This window comes from Coenobita brevimanus, chromosome 4 (genome assembly GCF_032717465.1).
Source record: "Coenobita brevimanus isolate Jiangsu-jjx chromosome 4, ASM3271746v2, whole genome shotgun sequence".
In the NCBI taxonomy this organism is placed as follows: domain Eukaryota; kingdom Metazoa; phylum Arthropoda; class Malacostraca; order Decapoda; family Coenobitidae; genus Coenobita; species Coenobita brevimanus.
In genome coordinates this window covers 23,261,154-23,282,857 of record NC_136957.1, presented here as the reverse complement: position 1 = coordinate 23,282,857, position 21,704 = coordinate 23,261,154, and the positions used below count along the sequence as shown (strand labels likewise).

General features: G+C 40.4%; 1 protein-coding gene across 1 annotated transcript; it reads left to right on the top strand.

Moving 5' to 3' along the window:
- Window positions 1-9,545: 9,545 nt before the first annotated feature.
- LOC145396136 (zinc finger BED domain-containing protein 5-like) lies at window positions 9,546-11,210 on the top strand. The gene is made up of 2 exons (XM_080269586.1): window positions 9,546-9,879; window positions 10,651-11,210. Exons 1-2 carry the CDS (start codon window positions 9,546-9,548, stop codon window positions 11,208-11,210), a joined length of 894 nt encoding a protein of 297 aa, XP_080125712.1.
- The last annotated feature ends 10,494 nt before the right edge of the window (window positions 11,211-21,704 follow it).

Here is a 21,704-nt window from a genome sequence, read left to right as displayed (position 1 = left end):
AGTAGCCCTGGATATTTCTAAAGCTTTCGACAGACTGGGGCACCGTTTCCTGTTCTCCAAACTCCCTTGTTATGGACTAAACTCTTTTGTTCCTTTGATTTCCTCATATCTCAGCAACAGAAAAATAAGAGTAAAAGTAGATGATGTATATTCCACTTTCCACTCAGTTAACGCCGGCATGCCGCAGGGATCAGTTTTGGCACCAACCCTTTTCCTCGTTCATATTAATGATCTCTTTGCTGTCACCCACAATCCCATCCATTCATATGCTGATGACTCAACACTTCATAGTTCATTCACACTCAGACATCCATTTACAAAGTCCGATATCTCTAACACTCAATTCAGTACAGCCATCTCTATAAATCAAGACTTATCCACTATCAGCGAATGGGGACAAAATAACCTTGTCTCATTTAATGCTAGTAAAACTAAATATATACAATTTACTAATAGACAGGTATTGCCAGAATCGTATATTACCTTCAGTGCTACACATATTCCCATTTCCAAAAGTATTGAAATTCTCGGCGTCTCACTTAACAATGCCCTCAGCTGGACCTCTCATGTCAGATCACTTGCTAAAACCGCCTCAAAGAAACTTGGATTATTGTACAGAGTCCGTAACTTCTTCACTGACGAGCAGTTAGTTATAATTTATGAGTCATGTGCACTCTCAGCTTGAATACTGCTCACTCTTGTGGAGTGGATGTGGAGAGGTTGCATTAAAACAAGTAGAGAAAATTCAGAACAATGCTATTAGAATAACCCTGCTATTACCAATAAACTACCTCCCCTACAAGTAAGAAGAAATGCTGCCTCCCTTGCGTTATTTTACAGATTTTTCTATAGCAAATGCTCAGACGAAGTTGCGTCCATGGTGCCACCTCTCCATGCTTTCCCTCGTGCTACACGGGCAGCTGGCAGTGCTCATGACTGGAATGTCACTCAGTCATACTGCAGAACTTCTGCCTATCAGAATTTTTTCATTCCCCGAACTGCTTCTCTCTGGAACTCGCTTCCCCAGAGTCGTTTCCCTCCAAACTTCAACCTACTGCAGTTCAAGTCTAATTGTTACAGATATTTTATGAACAGAGGACACCAGTAATTCTGGTGCATGGATTTGTTTTTTTATATTCATTTGTTTTTCCTTCCTCTGTTCTGTTATTAAAAAAAAAAATATGAATGAAGGGTACGTGTTACTGAATAATTCACATGAATGAATGATCCAGATACATGAAGGATGCAGAAAACTGAAGGTTGACCAAAGACAAGCGAACCAGCGTCTCGAGTCCTTGCCAGCCGAACCATAGAGTTGGGATTTTATGTTGCCATTGATTACGATTTAAGCCCAGCCGTCTCTCTCTGTCTCTGTCTCTGTCTGCCTGTCTGTCTGTCTGTCTGTCTGTCTCTCTCTCTCTCTCTCTCTCTCTCTCTCTCTCTCTCTCTCTCTCTCTCTCTCTCTCCCCGATTTTCACTGAAAGCATCATTCTCCACTTGTTATATTTACTCACTTCTCCCTTAGATTTATTGCGTGTATTTCTGTTTTCCTTTACTCATGTTCTTATGCCCCTCTTCATCCTCCCATCCTCCTTTCTCGGGTACCCATCCTCTCCTTCCATTTTTATTTTTTTTCCCCTGTCGATGCCGTAATTTTCCCTTTGCTCTTTTGCCTTCCTCCTCTCATTTTTTCCAGTGTTCGACTCGCCTCTGACGGAAGCAAAGATAAAAGGGACCCAGGAGTTAGCATTAAGGATCAAGAACGTTTGATTGGAGTAGCAGGGACTAATAAGGCTAACAGGTTTCATTACAAGTAATTTCGATCACAAACATCAGCACATCTCCAAACATCAGGATTATCGTTTTCATTACCGGTTCTCGAACTCACATAAATTGGAGACGCTGCAACGACATACTAATATGATTCATTCTCATTTATGCTTCGTTAGGCGAATGCACGGTGAAAAGACCGATAACTCATTCAACCAAAAACAATAACAAATCGTCCTTTATTTTTTAAAAAATCATTCAAAACATAAATGTAATGGGGTGATATTGAAAGGTAAAAGAAGCAACATAAAAAAAAGTCCACTTGAACAATTAATAGCGCATACAGAATGTCTGATTAGTACTAAAAATAAGTATACACCTTTAAAGAACAAAAACAGAGTCTGACACTGGCAGACGCATGTAATATTTATTGTTTGTGGTGCTCGGTGAGTCCCCCAGTGACTGATAAATGAGAAGTTATGGCTGTATGCTGTGAATGAATTCATTTTTAAAATTAGATATTAAGAATGTGCATTTTTCTCTTCTTTTAGCAATTTGTAATTTCCATGTGCATACTCCTTCAACTATTTTTAGCTTTTTAATCCTTGCTTTTACAACAGGCTTTTATGGTGGAGGGTTTGGTGTATGAGGGAGTACTTTCTGTTCTCTGTCTTTACCGTATTTAGTTTAATTCCCGCTCCCCTCCCCCTTTCCTTCAGTTCAGTTTCTTCTTATTTTCGATTTCAATCTCCTTCACTTATTTTTTTTTTACATTATAGTTTTTTTTTCCTTTTTCCTTCCATGCATGTTCTTATTACCTTCTTCTCCTCATGTTTCCATACTTTCTCCTGAAATCTCTTCTTCAGTCCCTCATATCCTGGTTTACCCCTGCCACATCATAATGTGGCAGGGGTAAACCAGCTCTGTTGTCGGGTCCTGCTGCGGATGTCACTGATTGCATTGCGCAGTTGATCCTCGTGCGGTGTGGTGCGGTGAGGATCTGTCCCTTCTCCCCTTTGGGGCTAAGATGCGAATGAATGTGTTTGAGAGGATGAGTAAATTGGGAGTGTGTCGTCCTGTCTCGGCTACCTCCCTTTCCTTGGGGGAAGCAGCCTAGGTATATAGTATAGTATTTTCTGTCTTCTCACTTTCTCCTTCATGAGACCTTTTTTCCACCCGCTCTTCCATCTAGGCTTTCTCATCTTAATTTTTCCTTCGCTGTTTTCTCTTCCCCTCACCCCGTTACTTTATCCTAATCATCCAGTACCTACTTCCCCTAAGATTTCCTCCGTCTTTCCTCTCCCATTTGAACATTTACAAACTTTTCTCTTTACTTCCTCCTCCTCTTCCTTTCTTCTGCTCCCCTTCCTCACCTAATACTTTCTCCTGCTCTTCCCCTTCTCCCCTAAATTCCCTGTACTTTCTCCTTTCCTTCCATCTCTTGTCTCCCCACTTGTCCATCCTCCCCCACTCCTACTCTTCCACCTGCCCTCCTCACCTTCTTCCTGCAACTTCTTTCCTTCCTTCCACTCCTACTTTTGGCTTCTCCCTCCCCACCCCCACGGTCGTGAATCACGCTGTCACTCTGGCATTAAAATATTTCATGCCTGATGGACGCACCTGCGAACTTGGCCATCAACTCGTTTCACCTTCCCTATCCTCCTCCTTCCCACCGTCACTCCCCTCTCCTCTTTTCCTTACCTCACTCCTTCCCTCTCTCTGCTTCAGCTCTCCAGTTCTTTCCTCACCTTTCTATTGTCCCGTCACTTTACTTTCTTTCTCTCCATTTTCTAGCATCATTATCTTCCTTTCCTCATCCTCTCTCTCTCTCTCTCTCTCTCTCTCTCTCTCTCTCTCTCTCTTTTTCATTCCCCACACGAGGCCCCCAAAATGCAAAAATGTGTCTCTCGCAATTTGTGATGTCGCGCGAGTCAACTAACTTCTCTGGCATTCATCAGAGAGAGAGAGAGAGAGAGAGAGAGAGAGAGAGAGAACGAATAATGGAAAGGAGAAAGTGGTTGCTGGGGAGGAGGTGGTGCGAGAGTAGTGGAGAGAGATGTAAGATTGGCCAACAAATGGATTGTAATACATAAAGAAGTCAATAAATTAACAAGACACGGTGGCACAATCGGCAGAGAGGTGGCCTGCAGTCCTAACGGACCCAGGTTCAAATCCCCGCTGGGGCAGGGAACAGTATAAGGATTTGAATTTCATTAAATCAGACTTTACTGATCTACCAGAAGACCTGCCGACATGTCGTAAAAATACCCCCGCTAATACCAATACACCAGTCCTGTATGAGACAGCCCTAGCATGGACAGCCCAATATGGACGGTGGGTGTTGGCGCCGAAGTGGTGACATGTAGAGGTGTATGGTATGTAGGAGGACTGCTGGACCTTGATAGCAGGCTGTGAAGCCTATGCCCAGAGTCGGACATATACAATATTTTATATATATATATATATATATATATATATACAAAATTCACCTAACTGCACCATCAGCGACCACTAACTGGTCTCCGCGATGTAGATATGACTTTGCGCTTTGACCATGACCTACTGATTACTCATATAATCGAATTGTTTTAATCTTCACTGAGCCTTAGCTCTTCCACGAACACTGGTTTATATCAGATCAGAACTGTCTGAACTGATTTTGCCAAGTGCCCTTAATTTTTTAATTTTCCCTGTGCCCATAACCACTGAGTGATTGATCTGAAAATTGAATCTCTGTATCCTTGTTTGTAACCTAAAACTTTACAAAACATTCTGTTTAAATTGAATAAATACTCTTAACCCGCCCCGTCCCGACGACGTATGGGTACGTTGCAACGATTTGCATTTGCCAGTCCCGGCGACGTACCAGTACGTCGTACAATTGCAAGGTCGTTAATTTGCACAATTTTCAATTTTCGCACGTGATTTTTCGTATGTATACACGGGACACCTTCCTCTATTCCTGTACAAGATACCAAGCAGGGACAATGCCTTACACTGCATAACCTCTCCCCTCCACCCCTCACGACATTGTCTTGGCAAAGGACCTGTTACCAGTGACCTGGCTAGTAAAGTTATTCAGGGCCAGAGTGATTCCCCAATCGATGACAATGTGGAGGACAATGTTTACATAGCATTAGAAGAAGAAACAGCCAGAAATAATGATCAGGTAGTGTGGCAAAAATAGGTCCGGTATGGTGATTAGTTAGTGAATGAAACAATGCTTATAATGCCTTTATTACTGCTTGAAAACCAATATACTGTCATACTATATATACATTCGTACCAAGTAAATAAATAAATACCATTTATGAGTGGATAAAATAGTTACCCTCCCATAGAACTCGTTTTCTTTGGTGCCAGCATGTTAGAAAACCCACTCAGGTAAGGAGGAACTCCTACCTGGATTGGGCACTTTAAACCTCAGGTGAGCGATTTCTCTATGAATTTTCGATGTTTCTCACCAAAAGCGAAGGTTTTAGCCAAAAAAAAAAAAAATCGAAAATACCTCGGGACTGGGGGATGTCGGAGGTGCGGAAAACCTCTGGACGTGACGGGTTAATATTGACCGGGCCCTGTGGGCTTGATCTTTGACCTAATATTGTAAAACGAGCAATAGCTTTAGTCCTTTGTTGGTTCCCAAACAATTCCACAAACATTGGTTATAGTCAGATAAAAACTGGGATTTTTTTTTTTTTTATCCTTACCTACAATAGACTTTCCTGAAGGACTGTGTGTGTGACTGCGACAGACCTTAAACGTTTCAGAAGACGACAGGAATATTTTTTTTCTTTCTTTTTCCCACCTAAGTCTTGATTATGTTTGCTGAGTAGGTCACGTGGCTCCCTCCCAGCCTGCAGGGGGTATTGCGCTCGGCAGTTTTCCACTGGCCTTCGTGGAGTGAGGATAGTGCCCTGTTCCTCCAGAATAAAAAAGAAAAATAAAACTTCCACCACCACCCAATCAGGGGGAAAGCACGTCCAGTTGCCTGAGTGGCACCACATATCACCCACTGACAACTCTGACGCCATTGCCAAAGGGCAGAAGATGGAAGTGAGAAAATTGCTGTAATTGGAGCAATTACTCTATCTCTTTGTACACTGCCTTATATTTCCCGATCAAACCAGCCTTCCCCTGCCATGCCTTGTCATTCCCTATCAATCCATCTCTCACCTTAACCTCCTCTGCATCTCCCTACTCAACCCTGCCTTTCCTTGCCCTTCCCTATCCTGCACATCTCTATCCTGCCATTTCCTACCATACCCTGCATCTCCCTACCCTACCCTGCCTTTCCCAACCCTATTCTGCCGTTGCTTGCCATGTTTTGGCTTTTCGTAACCATCCTTGCACCTCTTTACCCTACCGAGCATCTCTCTACCTTTCCCTTCCCTCCCTACCTTTCCCTACCCTACCCTACCCTACCTTTTCCTACCCTGCCATATCCTGCTTTTCCATCCTGCATTTCCCTACCCTACTCTGCCTTTCCCTGACATACTTTCCCTTTCCCTACCTGCAACTACTTACCCAACCCTGAATCTCGCTATTCTCCCCTACCTCTCCCTAGACTAACCTGAATTTTTTTACCCTACTCTTCCTTTCTGCATCTCCTTACAATACTGTCGTCTCTCTGCTCAATTTTACCTTTCCCTACCCTACCCTACCTTTCCCTACCATGCTTATTCTTTCCTTCCTCTATCATGTCCTTCCATGCCATGCCTTGAATTTCCCCACCCTACGCTGCCTTTCTACACGCAGAGGACATGTGAACACCTTGGGACACTCCGTAAATATGTTTAAAGACCCTCTTGATACAATGGCGAATGACGTAGCAGTGCATTACCCACTAGCTAAACAGTGACTGTCGCCCACCACGAAGCTACTCTGGGTAGCTATAGTAAAATTACAAAAGATAAGCACTGATAGAGAAAGGATATGAACTACGATGATAATAAGTAAATAAATATATTAGTGCAGTCAAATGTTAGAGTTTTCCCTCAGGTGAAATCTTTGCACAATTATGCTACCTCATTACAATATAAGTTACACTGTATGATCAAAGATATGTATAGGCAGAGAAAGGAAAGTAAGTACGTTCATATGTGATGGTAGAAGAACAAGTAAAACATGTAATAGGTGTCCACACTGAAAGTGTGGAACGTGTTCGAGCGAGAGAGCGAACAAGTCAGGCAGTGCTGAATATTGTCCCATGTGGCTCATCATCTTCCTCTGATTTCCTGACCTGAAAGTACTAAAAAGAACATCTTAGATTACACCAAAAATATTCCCTCACACTTCCTAAAACCAATACTTTTCATGTATTAATTTTAGGTCTAGGGCTTGGGACCTAGCAGGTTAATAATGACTACTTTTTGCTCACTCACAAAAATTATTTTCGCCAAATCTCTCGGTGCTCAACGATTTCAGTCAGAAATCAGAAATTCAGAGTTTCTCTCGTCGATCAGGGTATTGCATTAGTCTGATTTGGATTCAGTAAAAAAATTCAAAAAAAAAAAAAAAAAGCCAAACAGAAGATATCATTTGTTTTGAAAAGACAAAACCTGTTTCAGCAATCGCCGGAAAATACTGCTGGACTACTCACGCAACCCTAGACCATTACTTCTTGCGCAGCCGGCTGTTACGCTAATCTGCATTATGAAAACTCGTTTTCTCGATTTACAGATAAATCTATTGGGAATTAGGGTAATCTATAAATGAAATTAATTGAGGATTTTTATGCGATTTCCAAATTGGCGTCTATCTTTCTTGAACTTCAAAATTGGCTGAGATATATATATATATATATATATATATATATATATATATATATATATATATAAAGTTCGCTACTGTACTACAAAGTTTTCCTCCCGACCCCTGCCCCCATTCCTTGCTGATGCGATAAATCTTTCGCTCAGGTACATACGTCGGGGGTCCAAACCATGAAAAAAAATTGGTGTTCGAGCAAGCGAAGCGAGCGAGAACAATGGCTACCTATTTTGGTGTTGTCAATATTGAGTAAAAGTTGTGGAAAGTTTTAGGTTACAAGCAAGGATACAGAGATTTAATTTTCAGACCAATCACTCAAAGGTTATGGGCACAGGGAATATTAAATAATTAAGGGCACTTGGCAAAATCAGTTCAGACAGTTCTGATCTGATATAAACCAGTGTTCGTGGAAGAGCTAAGGCTCAGTGAAGATTAAAACAATTCGATTATGTGAGTAATCAGTAGGTCATGGTCAAAGCGCAAAGTCATATCTACATCCCGGAGACCATTTAGTGGTCGCTGATGGTGCAGTTAGGTGAATGAGGCTTCTTGTTAATCTGTTGACTTATTTATGTATTACAATCCATTTGTTGGCCAATCTTACAACATCTCTCTCCACTACTCTCGCACCACCTCCTCCCCAGCAACTATTTTCTCCTTTCCATTATTCTCTCTCTCTCTCTCTCTCTCTCTCTCTCTATACTGTATACAGTCGAGCAGAGGTTCTTAACCTAGGGGGCTGAGTAATTTCCAGGGGGGGTGGGGCGAGCCCGGGGGAAAAAGTAGGAATTTCTCTAATTACATTTGTAATTCTCTTAACAAGATGCTGGCTAATATCGAGATGATTATGAAAAAAAATACAAAAGTATCGCCTTTACTAATTTTAGTTTTCTATACGCTTCTAGGCTTACCATTTTCTGTACTTATTGAATTTAAATGTCCTTATGCATTGCATGCCGGGCCTTCAATGTCAGTCGCCCCACACACACACCCGTGATAATTACTCCTCTTCTTTCATATATTTCTTCAGCTGAGCCTGTTGAGGTACGTTTTATCTCAGTTGTTATATTTACCTAAAAATGGTTTAAGCGGCCGTTAAGCATTTGAACACGCATGTGCTGCTCTGTTCTTCGCAAACTTTAAATTCCGATTGTATTTTATTAGTAGTTGGTGGTGCTTAAAATCATATGGTGGTTATGGTAATGTTGTGTTTATGATCATGTTCATTTGTTTCTTAATAATTATGTTGTGTTTATGATCATGATGTGGTGTTTACTATAATGTTGTTTTTTTTTTTTTTTTTTTTTTTTATGTGTTCGACTCTGGGCATAGGCTTCACAGCCTGCACTCAAGGCCCAGTAGTCCTCCTACATACCATACACCTCTCTACATGTCACCACTTCGGCGCTAACACCCACCGTCCATATTGAATACATGCTAGGGCTGTCTCATACAGGACTGGTGTATTGGTATTAGCGGGGGTACTTTTCTGACATGTCGGCGGGTCATCTGGTAGATCAGGAAAGTCTGCTTATATGAAATTCAAATCCTTAAACTGTTCCCTGCCCCAGGCGGGATTCGAACCAGGGTCCAACAGGACTGCATGCCGCCTCTCTACCGATAGTTAATAATTATGTGGTGTTTATGATCATGTAGTGGTGCTTATGACCATGTTGTGATGTTTGTTAATCATGTGGTGGCGTTATGATCATGTAGTGGTGCTTATGATCATATTGTGATGTTTGTTAATAATCAGGTGGTGTTTATGATCACGTGATGTTTGTTAATGATCATTTGGTGGTGTTTATGATAATGTAGTGGTTGTGATCATGTTGTGTTTGTTATTGATCATAGGGTTTTGATTATCATCATGTTGTGGTGTTTATGATCCTGTTGTGTTTGATAATAATGTGGTGTTATGATCATATGATGATGTTTATCTTAGCTTACACGTGCCTTATGTTTTGCTCACGAATATGCATTGTCCACTGCACATCAAATAATTTCCAATGAGTGCAAAGAAGCGGAAGTATCTTGATAAATATATTCGATTTGGATTCGTGTCCCTCCAAAAGGGAGACACAGAGGTACCCCAGTGTGTGATATGTTACAAGACTCTGAGTAATGATGGAATGCGGCCCTCACGCTTGGAACACCACTGGAGGACAACACATCCTGCTCTAGCCGACAAGCCCAAGGCATTCTTTGAAACAAAAAGACAGTCCTTGAAGCAAGCTAAGATGGACGGCAGTGGGGCATTTCGGCAACAAACTTCAAAGGTTGTTGAGGCTTCCTATGAGATCGCCTTGTTGATCGCAAAGTGCAAGAAGGACCATGACACTGGCGAGTCTCTCATAAAACCAAATCTACTGCGTGCAGCAGAACTCGTTCTAGGGAAAGATTGTGCAAACAAGCTTTCCTAAATTTCATCAAGGGATGGATCGATGAAATGTCCGAAGACATCAAAGATCAAATTCTTGACTAAGTAAGAGCTTCTCCTGTATTTGCCATCCAGTGTGACAAAACGACTGACATTGCTCGTTGTTCTCAGCTACTGATGTATGCTCGTTTCGTGTTAGGCAACAGCGTAAAATTGGAAATGCTCTTCTGCCACCCCATGGAAAGTTGTACAACAGCAGCAGCTATTTTTCATGTGGTATTAAACTTCTTTCAGGAAAACCAACTCTCCTGGGACTTGCTGGTAGGGGGTGTGTACTGATGGAGCTCCAGCCATGCTTGGTTTGCAGTCTGGTTTCATAATAAGGGTGAAAGAAAGATGTCCATCTGCTGTTGGTACACACTGCATACTTCATTGTAAAGCCTTAGCATCCAGAACTCTACCTGATGAAATGAGGGATGTCCTGAACGTGGCTATCAAGGTAGTCAACTTTATCAAAACTGTACCCTTAAACAGTAGTCTCTTCAAACTGCTGTGTACGGATATGGAATCTGAACATCAAGCCTTGGTTTTTCACACAAACGTACGATGGCTTTCAAAGGGAAACATGCTTGGAAGACTTTATGAACTAAGAGAAGTAGCAATATTTTTAGAATAGCAGCAGAAGGCACATCTCCATGACAAATTCCAGTCTGAAGGCTCTCTGCTATCTCTAGCTTACCTGGTGGACATCTCTGAAGCGCTGAATGCAATCAACCTTAAACTACAAGGGAAAAACATCAACATCATCATGCACCACGACACCATTCTAGCCTTCATGGCCAAACTCGACCTCTGGAAATGTCGAATTCAGAATGGAAATACAGCCAGTTTTAGTAACTTGGATTCTGCTCTCATTCACAGTTACCTTGATTCTGAGTTAAAGAAACAAATATTCACTCATCTGACTGACTTGAAAGCCGAATTCATCAGATACTTCCAAGATATAGTTGAGAAGCGTGAAGCCTGGCAAGTCATCAGGAACCCATTTCAATGTGAAGTAGCTGATGTTTTGGATGAAGTGCAAGAGGAGTTTCTCGAGTTAAAGTTCAACTCCTCAGCTGAGGAAGACTTCAAAGAGCTGGATATTGAGACGTTCTGGGTCAAGTACTTCCCTGTTTACCCTCTGATCTCACATCAAGCAATTCGGATTCTGACAATGTTTGGATCCACGCATCTTTGTGAAGCTGCATTTTCCATGCTCGTTGCTGTCAAGACCAAGTACAGAAACCGGTGAACGTTGAAGGGGACTTACTTTGCACGCTCTCTGACATTCCACCACGCATTCAAGATCTGGTAGCTAAGAAGCAGTGTCAATTATCTCATTAAATTTGTAAGAAAGTAACCTCATTAAATATGCTGGGTATAGTGTTTGCACAGAATTCATGCTCAATAAAAAGACTAAAAACACCCATTTCTTTTCAGTTTTTATAATCTGGGAGGGAATTTTATCAAGCTGGTTGAGGATGTGAGGGGGGCATGGAGGGAAGGACCAACTGCTAGAGGGGGCGTGGTAGTAAAAAGGTTAAGAACAACTTCAGCAGAGAGAGAGAAAAAAAAATTTCTGCATATGTATATATTATATAGATAGATAGATAGATAGATATTGATATAGATATAAACATAGATAAAGATTTGTGTGTGTGTGTGTGTGTGTGTGTGTGTGTGTGTGTAAGTGAGAGGTGTAATTAGGGAGATGCAAGGCCAGAAAAGAAGTGACAGTATCAGAGAGAAGGTGAAATTAAACAGGAACTTGGCGCTGTAAAAGAAAGAGGGACATGAGAGGAAAAGAAACAACCATATGTATAGTGAAAAGGGAACAGACAAAGTGGTAGTGGAAAGAGGAGAGAAGCACAGGTAAGTGGGGAAAGACAAGATGTGGAAAGGAATAAGAGAGGTGAGGAGGGGAGAATATGAAAAGAGATGAAGAAGGACAGGGTCGCGAACGCACGAAAAGGGGGAGAATGATAAAAGGGGAAAAGGAAGACAGAGAGAAGTAAAGAAAGGGACGAGCGTGTGAAAAAGATGATAATTGGATAGAAATGTAGCAGGTGAAGGAAAGTTTAATGGAAGGGAAGGAGGGGAAAACTCATACAGTAGGGGTTTCTAGAAGAGAGATAGGAAAGGAATGAACGGAAGGGAGGGTGGAAGATTGGTGAAAAGTAGGCTGAAAATTTACAGTAGACAAAGTGAAAAGGGGAAGATATAAGAGAGAGAGATAGAGAGAGGAAGATAATTTGGCGAGGAAATGGAGAGAACGAAAGTAAAGAGACGGGAAAATTGAGGGGAGGGAACTTGAGAGCTGATACCGAGGGAGGGAGGGAGAGAGGTAAGAAAAGGAGGAGAGGGAAATGAAAGAGAGGAGCGGAGCGGAAGGGAGCGGGAGGAATGGAAAACGATTTGATGGCCATGTTCGCAGGTGTGTCCATCAGGCAAAAAATATTTAAAGGCCAGAGTGACACCAGAAGTCACAAGGGTTGGAGGACGGGGGGAAGGGGTGCGAAGCGGAGGCAAAAGTAGGGGTAGAAGGAAGGAAAGGAACAAAGGGAAGAGGGAGAGGAGGGTGAGGGGAAGGAAGAGGTTGAGGAAGACCGATGGGTGAGGAGGAGGGGAAGTATGGGAGGGAATGGAGATAAAAGAGAGAAGGGAGGAAAGGGAGGGAAGAGCTGGAGAAAGTAAAAGGTGATTAAAGGGAGCAAGAGAAAGCAAGAGGGGGAGGAGGTAAAGAGAAAGTAGTGGGTAAATTTTCTTAGGGCAGGGGAAAGAACGAAAAAAATTCTAGGAGAAACTGGTAATGGGATATGAGGAGTAACTATCAGCAGAAAGAGAAGAGATGGGATAGTTGATGGAAATAATAAGACAGAGAGATGGGAGAGGAGGTGGGAAAAATGTAAAGAAGGAGGAAGTGAGAGAATAGAAAAATGGAGGGTAGAAAATGAGAACTTATAGAGATATATGGTACTGAAAAAGGAGAGAAGATTTCAGGAGAGAATGGAAGGAACAGGAGAAGGTAATATGAAAGTGAAACGAAGGGAAAGAAGTAAAGGACAGTGTAAAAGAAAAGTTAAATGAAGGGATGGGAAGAAAGAGGAGAAAACGAGAGGAGGACTAGAATTGGAGAATGAAGTGGGAAATAAGAAGAAACTGAAGTGAAGAAAGGTAAGAGAAAATGTAACTAAATATTTAGAGACAAAAAAGGGGAAGTCTCTGCCCTACACACCATATCCTCCGCCAGAAAAGCTAATTGCAAAACAAGGAAAAATTACTGAAAATAATGGAAGGCGCTCGTGTTTGGATATTTCATATTGCAAAAAGAAGGAAAAAATATTTACTTTCTTAATTTATAATTTTGTGAATGACCTCTGTCATATCAGTTCTAGTCATAACAAATTATCAGTCACTGGCGGACATAACGAGCACCACAAACAATTACTATTACCGGCACTTGTGTCTGTTAGTGTCAAAACAGTGCTTTTTTTTGTGTGTGTGTGTTTATGTTTCAGCACCAGTTACTCTTTTTGGATGCATATTCTTGTGTTCAAGTGGACAAATATTATTGTTTTTCCATATGTTTATATTGCTTCCTTTTACTTTCATTTTCAAACCATGTTAGTTAGAGCATCATTTTAAATTTCTAATACATTTTTTTTTTACATAATGGCAGCCGAGTCTTGCTATATTTATTTGTATGTGATTTTTGTATCTTCGCTATGTATTCGCTTAACGGCGGGGGAGGCGGTGGCTGAAACGGTAGAGAGGCGGCCTGCAGTCCTGATGGACCCAGGTTCGAATCCCGGCTGGGGCAGGGAACAGTTTAAGGATTTGAATTTCATAAAAGCAGACTTTCCTAATCTACCAGATGACCCGCCGACATGTCGTAAAAATACCCCCGCTAATACCAATACACCAGTCCTGTATGAGACAGCCCTAGCATGTATTCAATATGGACGGTGGATGTTAGCGCCGAAGTGGTGACATGTGGAGGTGTAGGAGGACTACTGGGCCTTGGGATAGGCTACTGCCCCCGAGATATAGGCCCTGACGCCTTTGTCCAGAGTCGGACGCATAAAAAAAAAAAAATGAGATGGAGTCATATTTATGTCACCGCAGCATCTTTTATTTATCTTCGCCCTTATTAAGGTTCGAGGACCGGTAATGAACACGATAATCAGGATGTTTGGACATAATGTTGATGTTTTGTGATCGAAATACCTTGTAATGAAGCCTATTAGCCTTATGAGTCCCTGTGACTCCACTCATGTTCTTGACCATTAAAGTTAATAACTCCACGGTGCCTTTCATCTTTGCTACCGTCAGGGGCGGATCGAACACTATGAAAGGTGAGAAGAGGAGGATAAAAGGGCAAACAAGAAAATTAGGGCAAAGAAAGGAGAGAATAGAAATAGAGCATGGGTACCCGAGAAAGAGGGATGGGGAAAGGAACAGGGGAATATACCATGAGTAAATGAAAACAAAAATAACTGGAGAGGAGCTAAAACAAACCACGCAATGAAAACAAAGAGATGAAGTCAATGAAAATAAGTGGAGAACGATGCTTTCAGTGAAAACCGGAGAGAGAGAGAGAGAGAGAGAGAGAGAGAGAGAGAGAGACAGACAGACAGACAGACAGACAGACAGACAGACAGAGACAGAGAGAGGCGAAATACGGCTGTGCTGAAACCGTTCTAAATGGCTTCTCTTTAGTCCACGTTCAGGTTTTCGGATCCTCATACATTTGAACCCTCCATTCATCTGGATTATTCAATAATGAGTAGTCTATACTCATTTAGGCCTTTCGTTAATCTGGACTCTTAATTTATCTGGACCCTTCATGAATCCTTAGTCATCGTTTATCGAGAGTATTCTTCACTTATCCACACTCCTCATTAATCTAATCCTTCCATCTAACGAGCCTTCATTTACTTTGCTTTCCTTATTCACTTGGGTCTTCCTTAATCGGATACAAGTATACTAAATATATCCTGACTTTCAAGTCCTGTATCTTTCACTTATCCAGTCACTAATATTTTTCACGAGTTATTGTATTACTTCTTTATACAGCATCTTTAATTACCTTGAGTCTTTTTTGTTTTACCAGAATCTTCATTTATTGGCACTTCATTTGTCGACTAAACACCCCTGCTTCATTTCTATAAAGGCTGCTATGTGTATTCATTTTTATTTTCACCCATGCCTTTTACATTTTCATACTTCATTTGTTTGAAGATCGTTCAGCTGATATTATATGTTTGCATTTTTTATGGCTTCCATCTATTAGGGAAGTTATTTATCTAGTGGCCTTCATTTACCTACTTTCCTTCGTTCTCTTGACTTCATTAACCATGCCGTTCAATTGTAATCTTCATTTATCCAGACTATAAATCGATTCAGTCTCTTGATTCTTCCAGATTTTTCACCGACCTTGGCTTTTCGTTTGCCAAAACTTTCTTTATCTGGACAGTATTGTGTCAAAGTTGCATTTAACTCTTAGTCAATTACCTCTTCACTTATTTTCCAACTTTGTGGTCCAGTTGGCAACAACTCAAGAAGATCGGTTTGATTCATTTACCCGGACTCTTCATTTTTAGCCTTCATTAATTTAGAGTTGATATAACGGCTATTCTTCTTTTATCCAACTTCTTCATTTACCTTGATTTCATATATTCAAACTCTCCATGTGTATTCACTTATCTGGACTTAATTACCTGGCATCCATTTTATCTGGACATTAGCTTTATTAGGCTTTTGTTGTTCCATGACTTTAAGTTATGTGGAATTAAGTCATACAGTAAAGTAACGAATTTATTTAGACCTAGGTTATCTGTACTTCATATAAAAAGTCTTTCCCTATTGAAAACTGTAGTTACTCAAAATGTTTATTATCCGAAATCTTCAAACATTCAGTTCTTCATTTATCCTAATCTAATTTATCCAGACCTTGTATAACTGTCCTTTTATTCTAAATCTACTTCAACCTCAGTTCTCATCAGAAAGATTTATAGACAGAATTTTCTCTTTTTCTTCATGGTGGTCAAGTATTAATCAGTAAGAGGTGTCTGTGGTAATAGCACTGTCGATTGAAGCTGAAGTGTTGTTATGCTGTGTCTGTGTGTATCAAAGTCCGTATACGTCAATGGTTTGTATATTAAGCTGAACATAAACTGACATGTGAGGGGACATACTATCAACATCATTCAGTGTCCGACATGGAATGCCTTCTGCAATGTCGGAATTAACTAGGTCTACACCTAACTCCTTTAGCTTTAAAGTCTTTTTTTAAGGTGAATGAAAGATTCAGAAATTAACAATCATGAAAAAAGAAAAATGTCATTATGGCGAATGAGTTATGCCAACTGTGGCTCATAACCTCTCATGTTTGTGATAATTTTAGTTTACTATTCATGATATCAACAGACATTTTCAAAAAGCATGGTTGGGTTAACTGTGGTACTCTATTGAAGCTTATGTCAGATGATTGTATATTGCCCCGAATGACCCGTTGGAACCTAAGTGTTAAACGTCTCTTAATCGGGATGACTTTAGGATTCTACTCCAGCTAACACCAGATGATTTTATTCAGCTGAGAGCGGACAACAAGAACTTAAGACTGTAAAACATCATTTCATTAATAGCCCAAGTTACTGGTCAAATTGATAAGGAATGAAGACGTTAGGATTTCCTTCACTGTATCTTACCTTCATTTATCCAGTCATTCTACAGTATATTTATTGGGCTTTAATCACCCATCATTTAATAAACTACCTCGTCATTCTCTCTCTCTCTCTCTCTCTCTCTCTCTCTCTCTCTCTCTCTCTCTGCGTGTGTACTTCATTTATCAGTCTTTTATAATAATAGTTACGCAGTCCAATGATAATGTTCTTATCAGCTGAACTTTGCTGTCTTCAGACAATGGTTTCTGATTCAGAGGAAAATATCATAATTAGAAGGGTCTGCCAAAGCCTTCATCAACACCTTCACTGCTAGGGAAACCCCTAGGACAAATATGATGGACTGAGAGCAGACGTAAGTATTATGTATAAAGATTTTTCAGGTGAATGGGTTAATCTTTCCAGTGCAACAATCCTACTACGTTATTTAATTCTCACTCGCTGAATAACACACCCTGTAGAACTACATATTATATAGATAGATAGATAAATAGATAGATAGAGAGACAGATAGAAGCAGGGAGTCAGATGATGAGAGGTGTTGTGTCTGCGAGAATCGAGCAGTGCTAAACATGCTTACACACTCTGATGCGAGGAATGCTTGATAGGCACACAACAGCGTCTAGTGGCCATATACACACATACACACATGCTCACACACAGGCTGCGGGAACTTTCCATCCACGAGGAACACACCTGACACACCCCTGCTACACCAGAATTTAGGAAAGAGAGCTCAGACGGAGATTAGCCACAGAAGAGGCAAGAGAGAAGTAGACAGGCCTCAGAGGAGACAGGTGACGGGAGAAGGGCTTGGCAATTTGAGAGAGAGAAACAGATAGCCAGACAGGGAGGTAGCTACCCGGGACTTATACTCGTTCTGTGTGAGAGACTTGTTAATATTCCAAGACAAATAAAAATAGTCCCATACTATTCTTTACCTCTCCTGTCACTACATGACATTTGGTAGCAGCGAACGTATACGAACCTCGTCTACGAATCAACATTAAATTCCTACAAAATATCAAGATTGAAAACAAGAATATCTCTCTCTCAACCAACAACACAACCAGCTCCTGACGCTTCTCTCCATCCAGCCCCCTCCGTCTCCCAGATCATCATGCTGATGCAGAGGTCAAGAGATCACACGACGCCTTGATACAATATTGCAATTTCTACGACGAATCAGCGAACTACAACCATCTACAATCAACTACAATTAACAACTCTACGTCGTCTGTATAATCTTCTACACGCACCTACAAGTAGCGGCAGTCTTCATCCCACAACAAGTAAATCACTAGAGAAAAGGACCGAGAAAACATCGACATAGAAAAACGGAACAAACAAACGAAGAGTGAGACACGACTCATAACTCATCTTACTCTCATCTTCACTCAAGTTACTCATCGCTACTCATTCACCCACCACAGCTACCAGTGTGGGAAGTTGAGGTCATCATGCGTGCTTGCTGAAAATACTGTACGCCACGTCAGTCAACACACCACCTGCACCACCACTCACACCATTCCCACCACGGTAAAAATTAGTGAGTTACATAGTTACTTCATTTATACAATACACAGTGATAGACAATAAGCTTCTGCACAAACATATAAAACGTACTGTATAGTTACAACTTAAATTCATGTACCTACTTCAATTATCTTCATAATTCAATCATTAAATACTTGCACCAACAATAAATATTCTACACAGTATATATTCATTCATTTATTATAACATTTATTTACTACCAACGAGTGTTACCAGTTATACCTACATAAAATACGTGTTTCATACATACAACTATACATTATTATATCTACAAAGTAATAAAGAAAATATCCAATCACAGTTACTCAGTGAGCAATTAAAAGAACTGTATTAAACATTTTTTAATTAAAGCTACCTAGTGGAAACAGACAAATTAAGTTACAAGGTAAACTAGAAAAAAAAAAAAAATGGCCAACACAAATGCCGTTAGCAAGAGTGAACATCTTCAACACAATCGTGAAGACAATGATTTCCATACAGTGCTGACACACATATTACTCACGATAGGTACAGGTGAACAACAAATCAGTGTGTATAGTTAATACTGTATATAGTGTATATATTTTTTATATAAAATAACAAAATATGGGACTATATAATATCATTTTCAGTAATACCTGAGCAATATACACTAAACTTTAAAAAAGTATCCCAAGGAAATTAGCCAGTAATTATGCAACCATGAACAACATGGAAAAAGCGTGCACAAGCGAAGAAAAACTATAGAAAATCAATACATACAAAAAAAAAAAAAATAAATAAAGAAAGAAAAAGTAAGCAAGAAAAAAGAGAAATAGAGTAAGATCACATAACAAACAAATGAAAATAAGTGTAAGTGTTACTACATATGCCAAAATACCACATAAACTACAAACAAAAAACAAATTGTTGTCTCCACAAACAAGTGGCATGACACATCATCACTATCATCGACCGCAGCATATGTTAGGACTGCAGTTATTATAATTATGTAACGACAAACGATTGCATTATGTTACACTAACTACAATTATGTACCTACAAACGATATGTAACAATTATGTAACGACAAACGATTGCATTATGTTACACTTTGCCAATTATGTAACAGTTGCATTAACAAGATGTAACTTTTATGTAACTTTAACTACAATTATAAGGCCAAGACACTTATGTAATAGTTGCATTAACAAAATGTAACTACAGTTATAAGGCCAACACAATTATGCATTAACACAATATTTTGTAACAATTCATAAAATGTTACAATTATGTAGTACCACAATGTTAGTACAATATTATAAGTCATACAATTATAGCACAATTCTGTATTACCAGTATCATCATACAAGTTAGGTGAAATATTAGACATTACTAAAGTGATAACTCTATGTAATGTATAACCTAGCAGTATTACCATTGCACAATTATATGCGTACGTCTGTTGTACATAAACGTCTTACAAAGTGTTATACAACAAACATTGCATTTATTCAAATATGTATACAACTTGTTTAAAATGTAATATTACTGAATAATCACTATTTACTATGAATAATATATGTATACAATATTCATACAATTATGTTACTTTACAATATTATGTATTTCACTTAATTAGCTTATAAGTTCATTATAATGTATATATAATATGTATTAATATGTTATGACTATTAAATGTCGATGGTACGCCATTTTTGCGCGGCCGAGCGGTATGTAGAACTACATATTATATAGATAGATAGATAAATAGATAGATAGAGAGACAGATAGAAGCAGGGAGTCAGATGATGAGAGGTGTTGTGTCTGCGAGAATCAAGCAGTGCTAAACATGCTTACACACTCTGACGCGAGGAATGCTTGATAGGTACACGACAGCGTCTAGTGGCCATATACACACATACACACATGCTCACACACAGGCTGCGGGAACTTTCCATCCACGAGGAACACAACTGACACACCCCAGCTACACCAGAATTTAGGAAAGAGAGCTCAGACGGAGATTAGCCACAGAAGAGGCAAGAGAGAAGTAGACAGGCCTTAGAGGAGACAGGTGACGGGAGAAGGGCTTGGCAATTTGAGAGAGAGAGACAGATAGCGAGACAGGGAGGTAGCTACCCGGGACTTATACTTTGTTCCGTGTGAGAGACTTGTTAATATTTCCAAGTTAAATAAAAATAGTCCCATACTATTCTTTACCTCTCCTGTCACTACATGACAACCCAACAACCCTTCCAAAGCGTTGTCAGCACATGTCTCACGTACGCGCAGTCTGTTTAACACATGATTAATTTTTCCGCGGTCAAATGGTTAACCTTTCGTTTCATTTAGGTCAAAGTTGTTTTGTCCTAACTTCTGCCAAACGTTTATTATCAGCTTAAAAATGTACGCTGATCCTGAAAGTCTCTAATCCCTTACATCTCGCCTCTCCAACTGGAAATTATCTCATAAAGCAAATACAAGTGCTCGTGGGTCCTTCGGGTCCCTCATACTTGCTCCTGCGGAGGGCTGTCGCACTTATGTGTTGTTCTAGTGTAACGTTGTCACTATCGGCCGTCAAGGCGACATAGAAGGTCCCATGATGGTCCGTTTATGTGCTGTTCTAGTCTAACGTTGTCACTTGGATTTTTTGCAGCTAACCAATAGATCGTGTTATTTGCAGCTCTGGGAAGGGAACCCAAGTTGTCCGAACGCAAGTCCGAAATACACGCACAGAAACACGGCTACTGCTAGGCCTGTAATATATCTTAGTCCTACCTATGGGCAAAAAATTCTCTGGAGATCTTATGCTGGGAGCCGGGAGTAGCGTTTTGTGGTCAAAATGTGATCGCTCATTAAATATGGTTAAAGTTTTTCAATCGAGATGGGATCAAGTTTTTGCACATCAGCGATTTTTTTGCGATTTTTGTGCCAATTTTGGTTCGATCTGAATGCGCAGTTTCGGCTGCCCTAAACACACACACACACACACACACACACACACACACACACACACACACACACACACACACCGCTCGCTGGTGCAGTGGTAACGTTCTCGCTTGCCAACTGGTGGACGGGAGTTCGCGCCTCGCTCAGGTTGCGAGAAGTTTCACTGACGAAGTGGGTGGTTACTGTCCCCCTTGAGCAAGGGAACGGGTGTGTGCGTGTGTGAAGGTCACAGCCTTGCCCTTAGATCGGACTATATGAGCTCTCAGCTCCCTTCCAGGAGGGTAAAAGCTGACGATCACGATCATCAAGTGATCCTGACCGACCCGGTGAATTACACACACACACACACACACACACACACACACGGCTAGTGCTATAGTTTGCAGATTACAAGAATATTATACCGGTAGATATAATAATAATTCAAGACAAGGGTTTCATTTGTTCAGTATGATGATGTCTGTTTGACTTTAGTCTCACTACCCCCTGACAACCTCATATAAGTTTGGGAAATTTCTTGTCGTCAAAAGGTATACAAAAAATAACAACCATTTTACCTCAACGCTATCAAGATCTACAGAATCAAAAATACA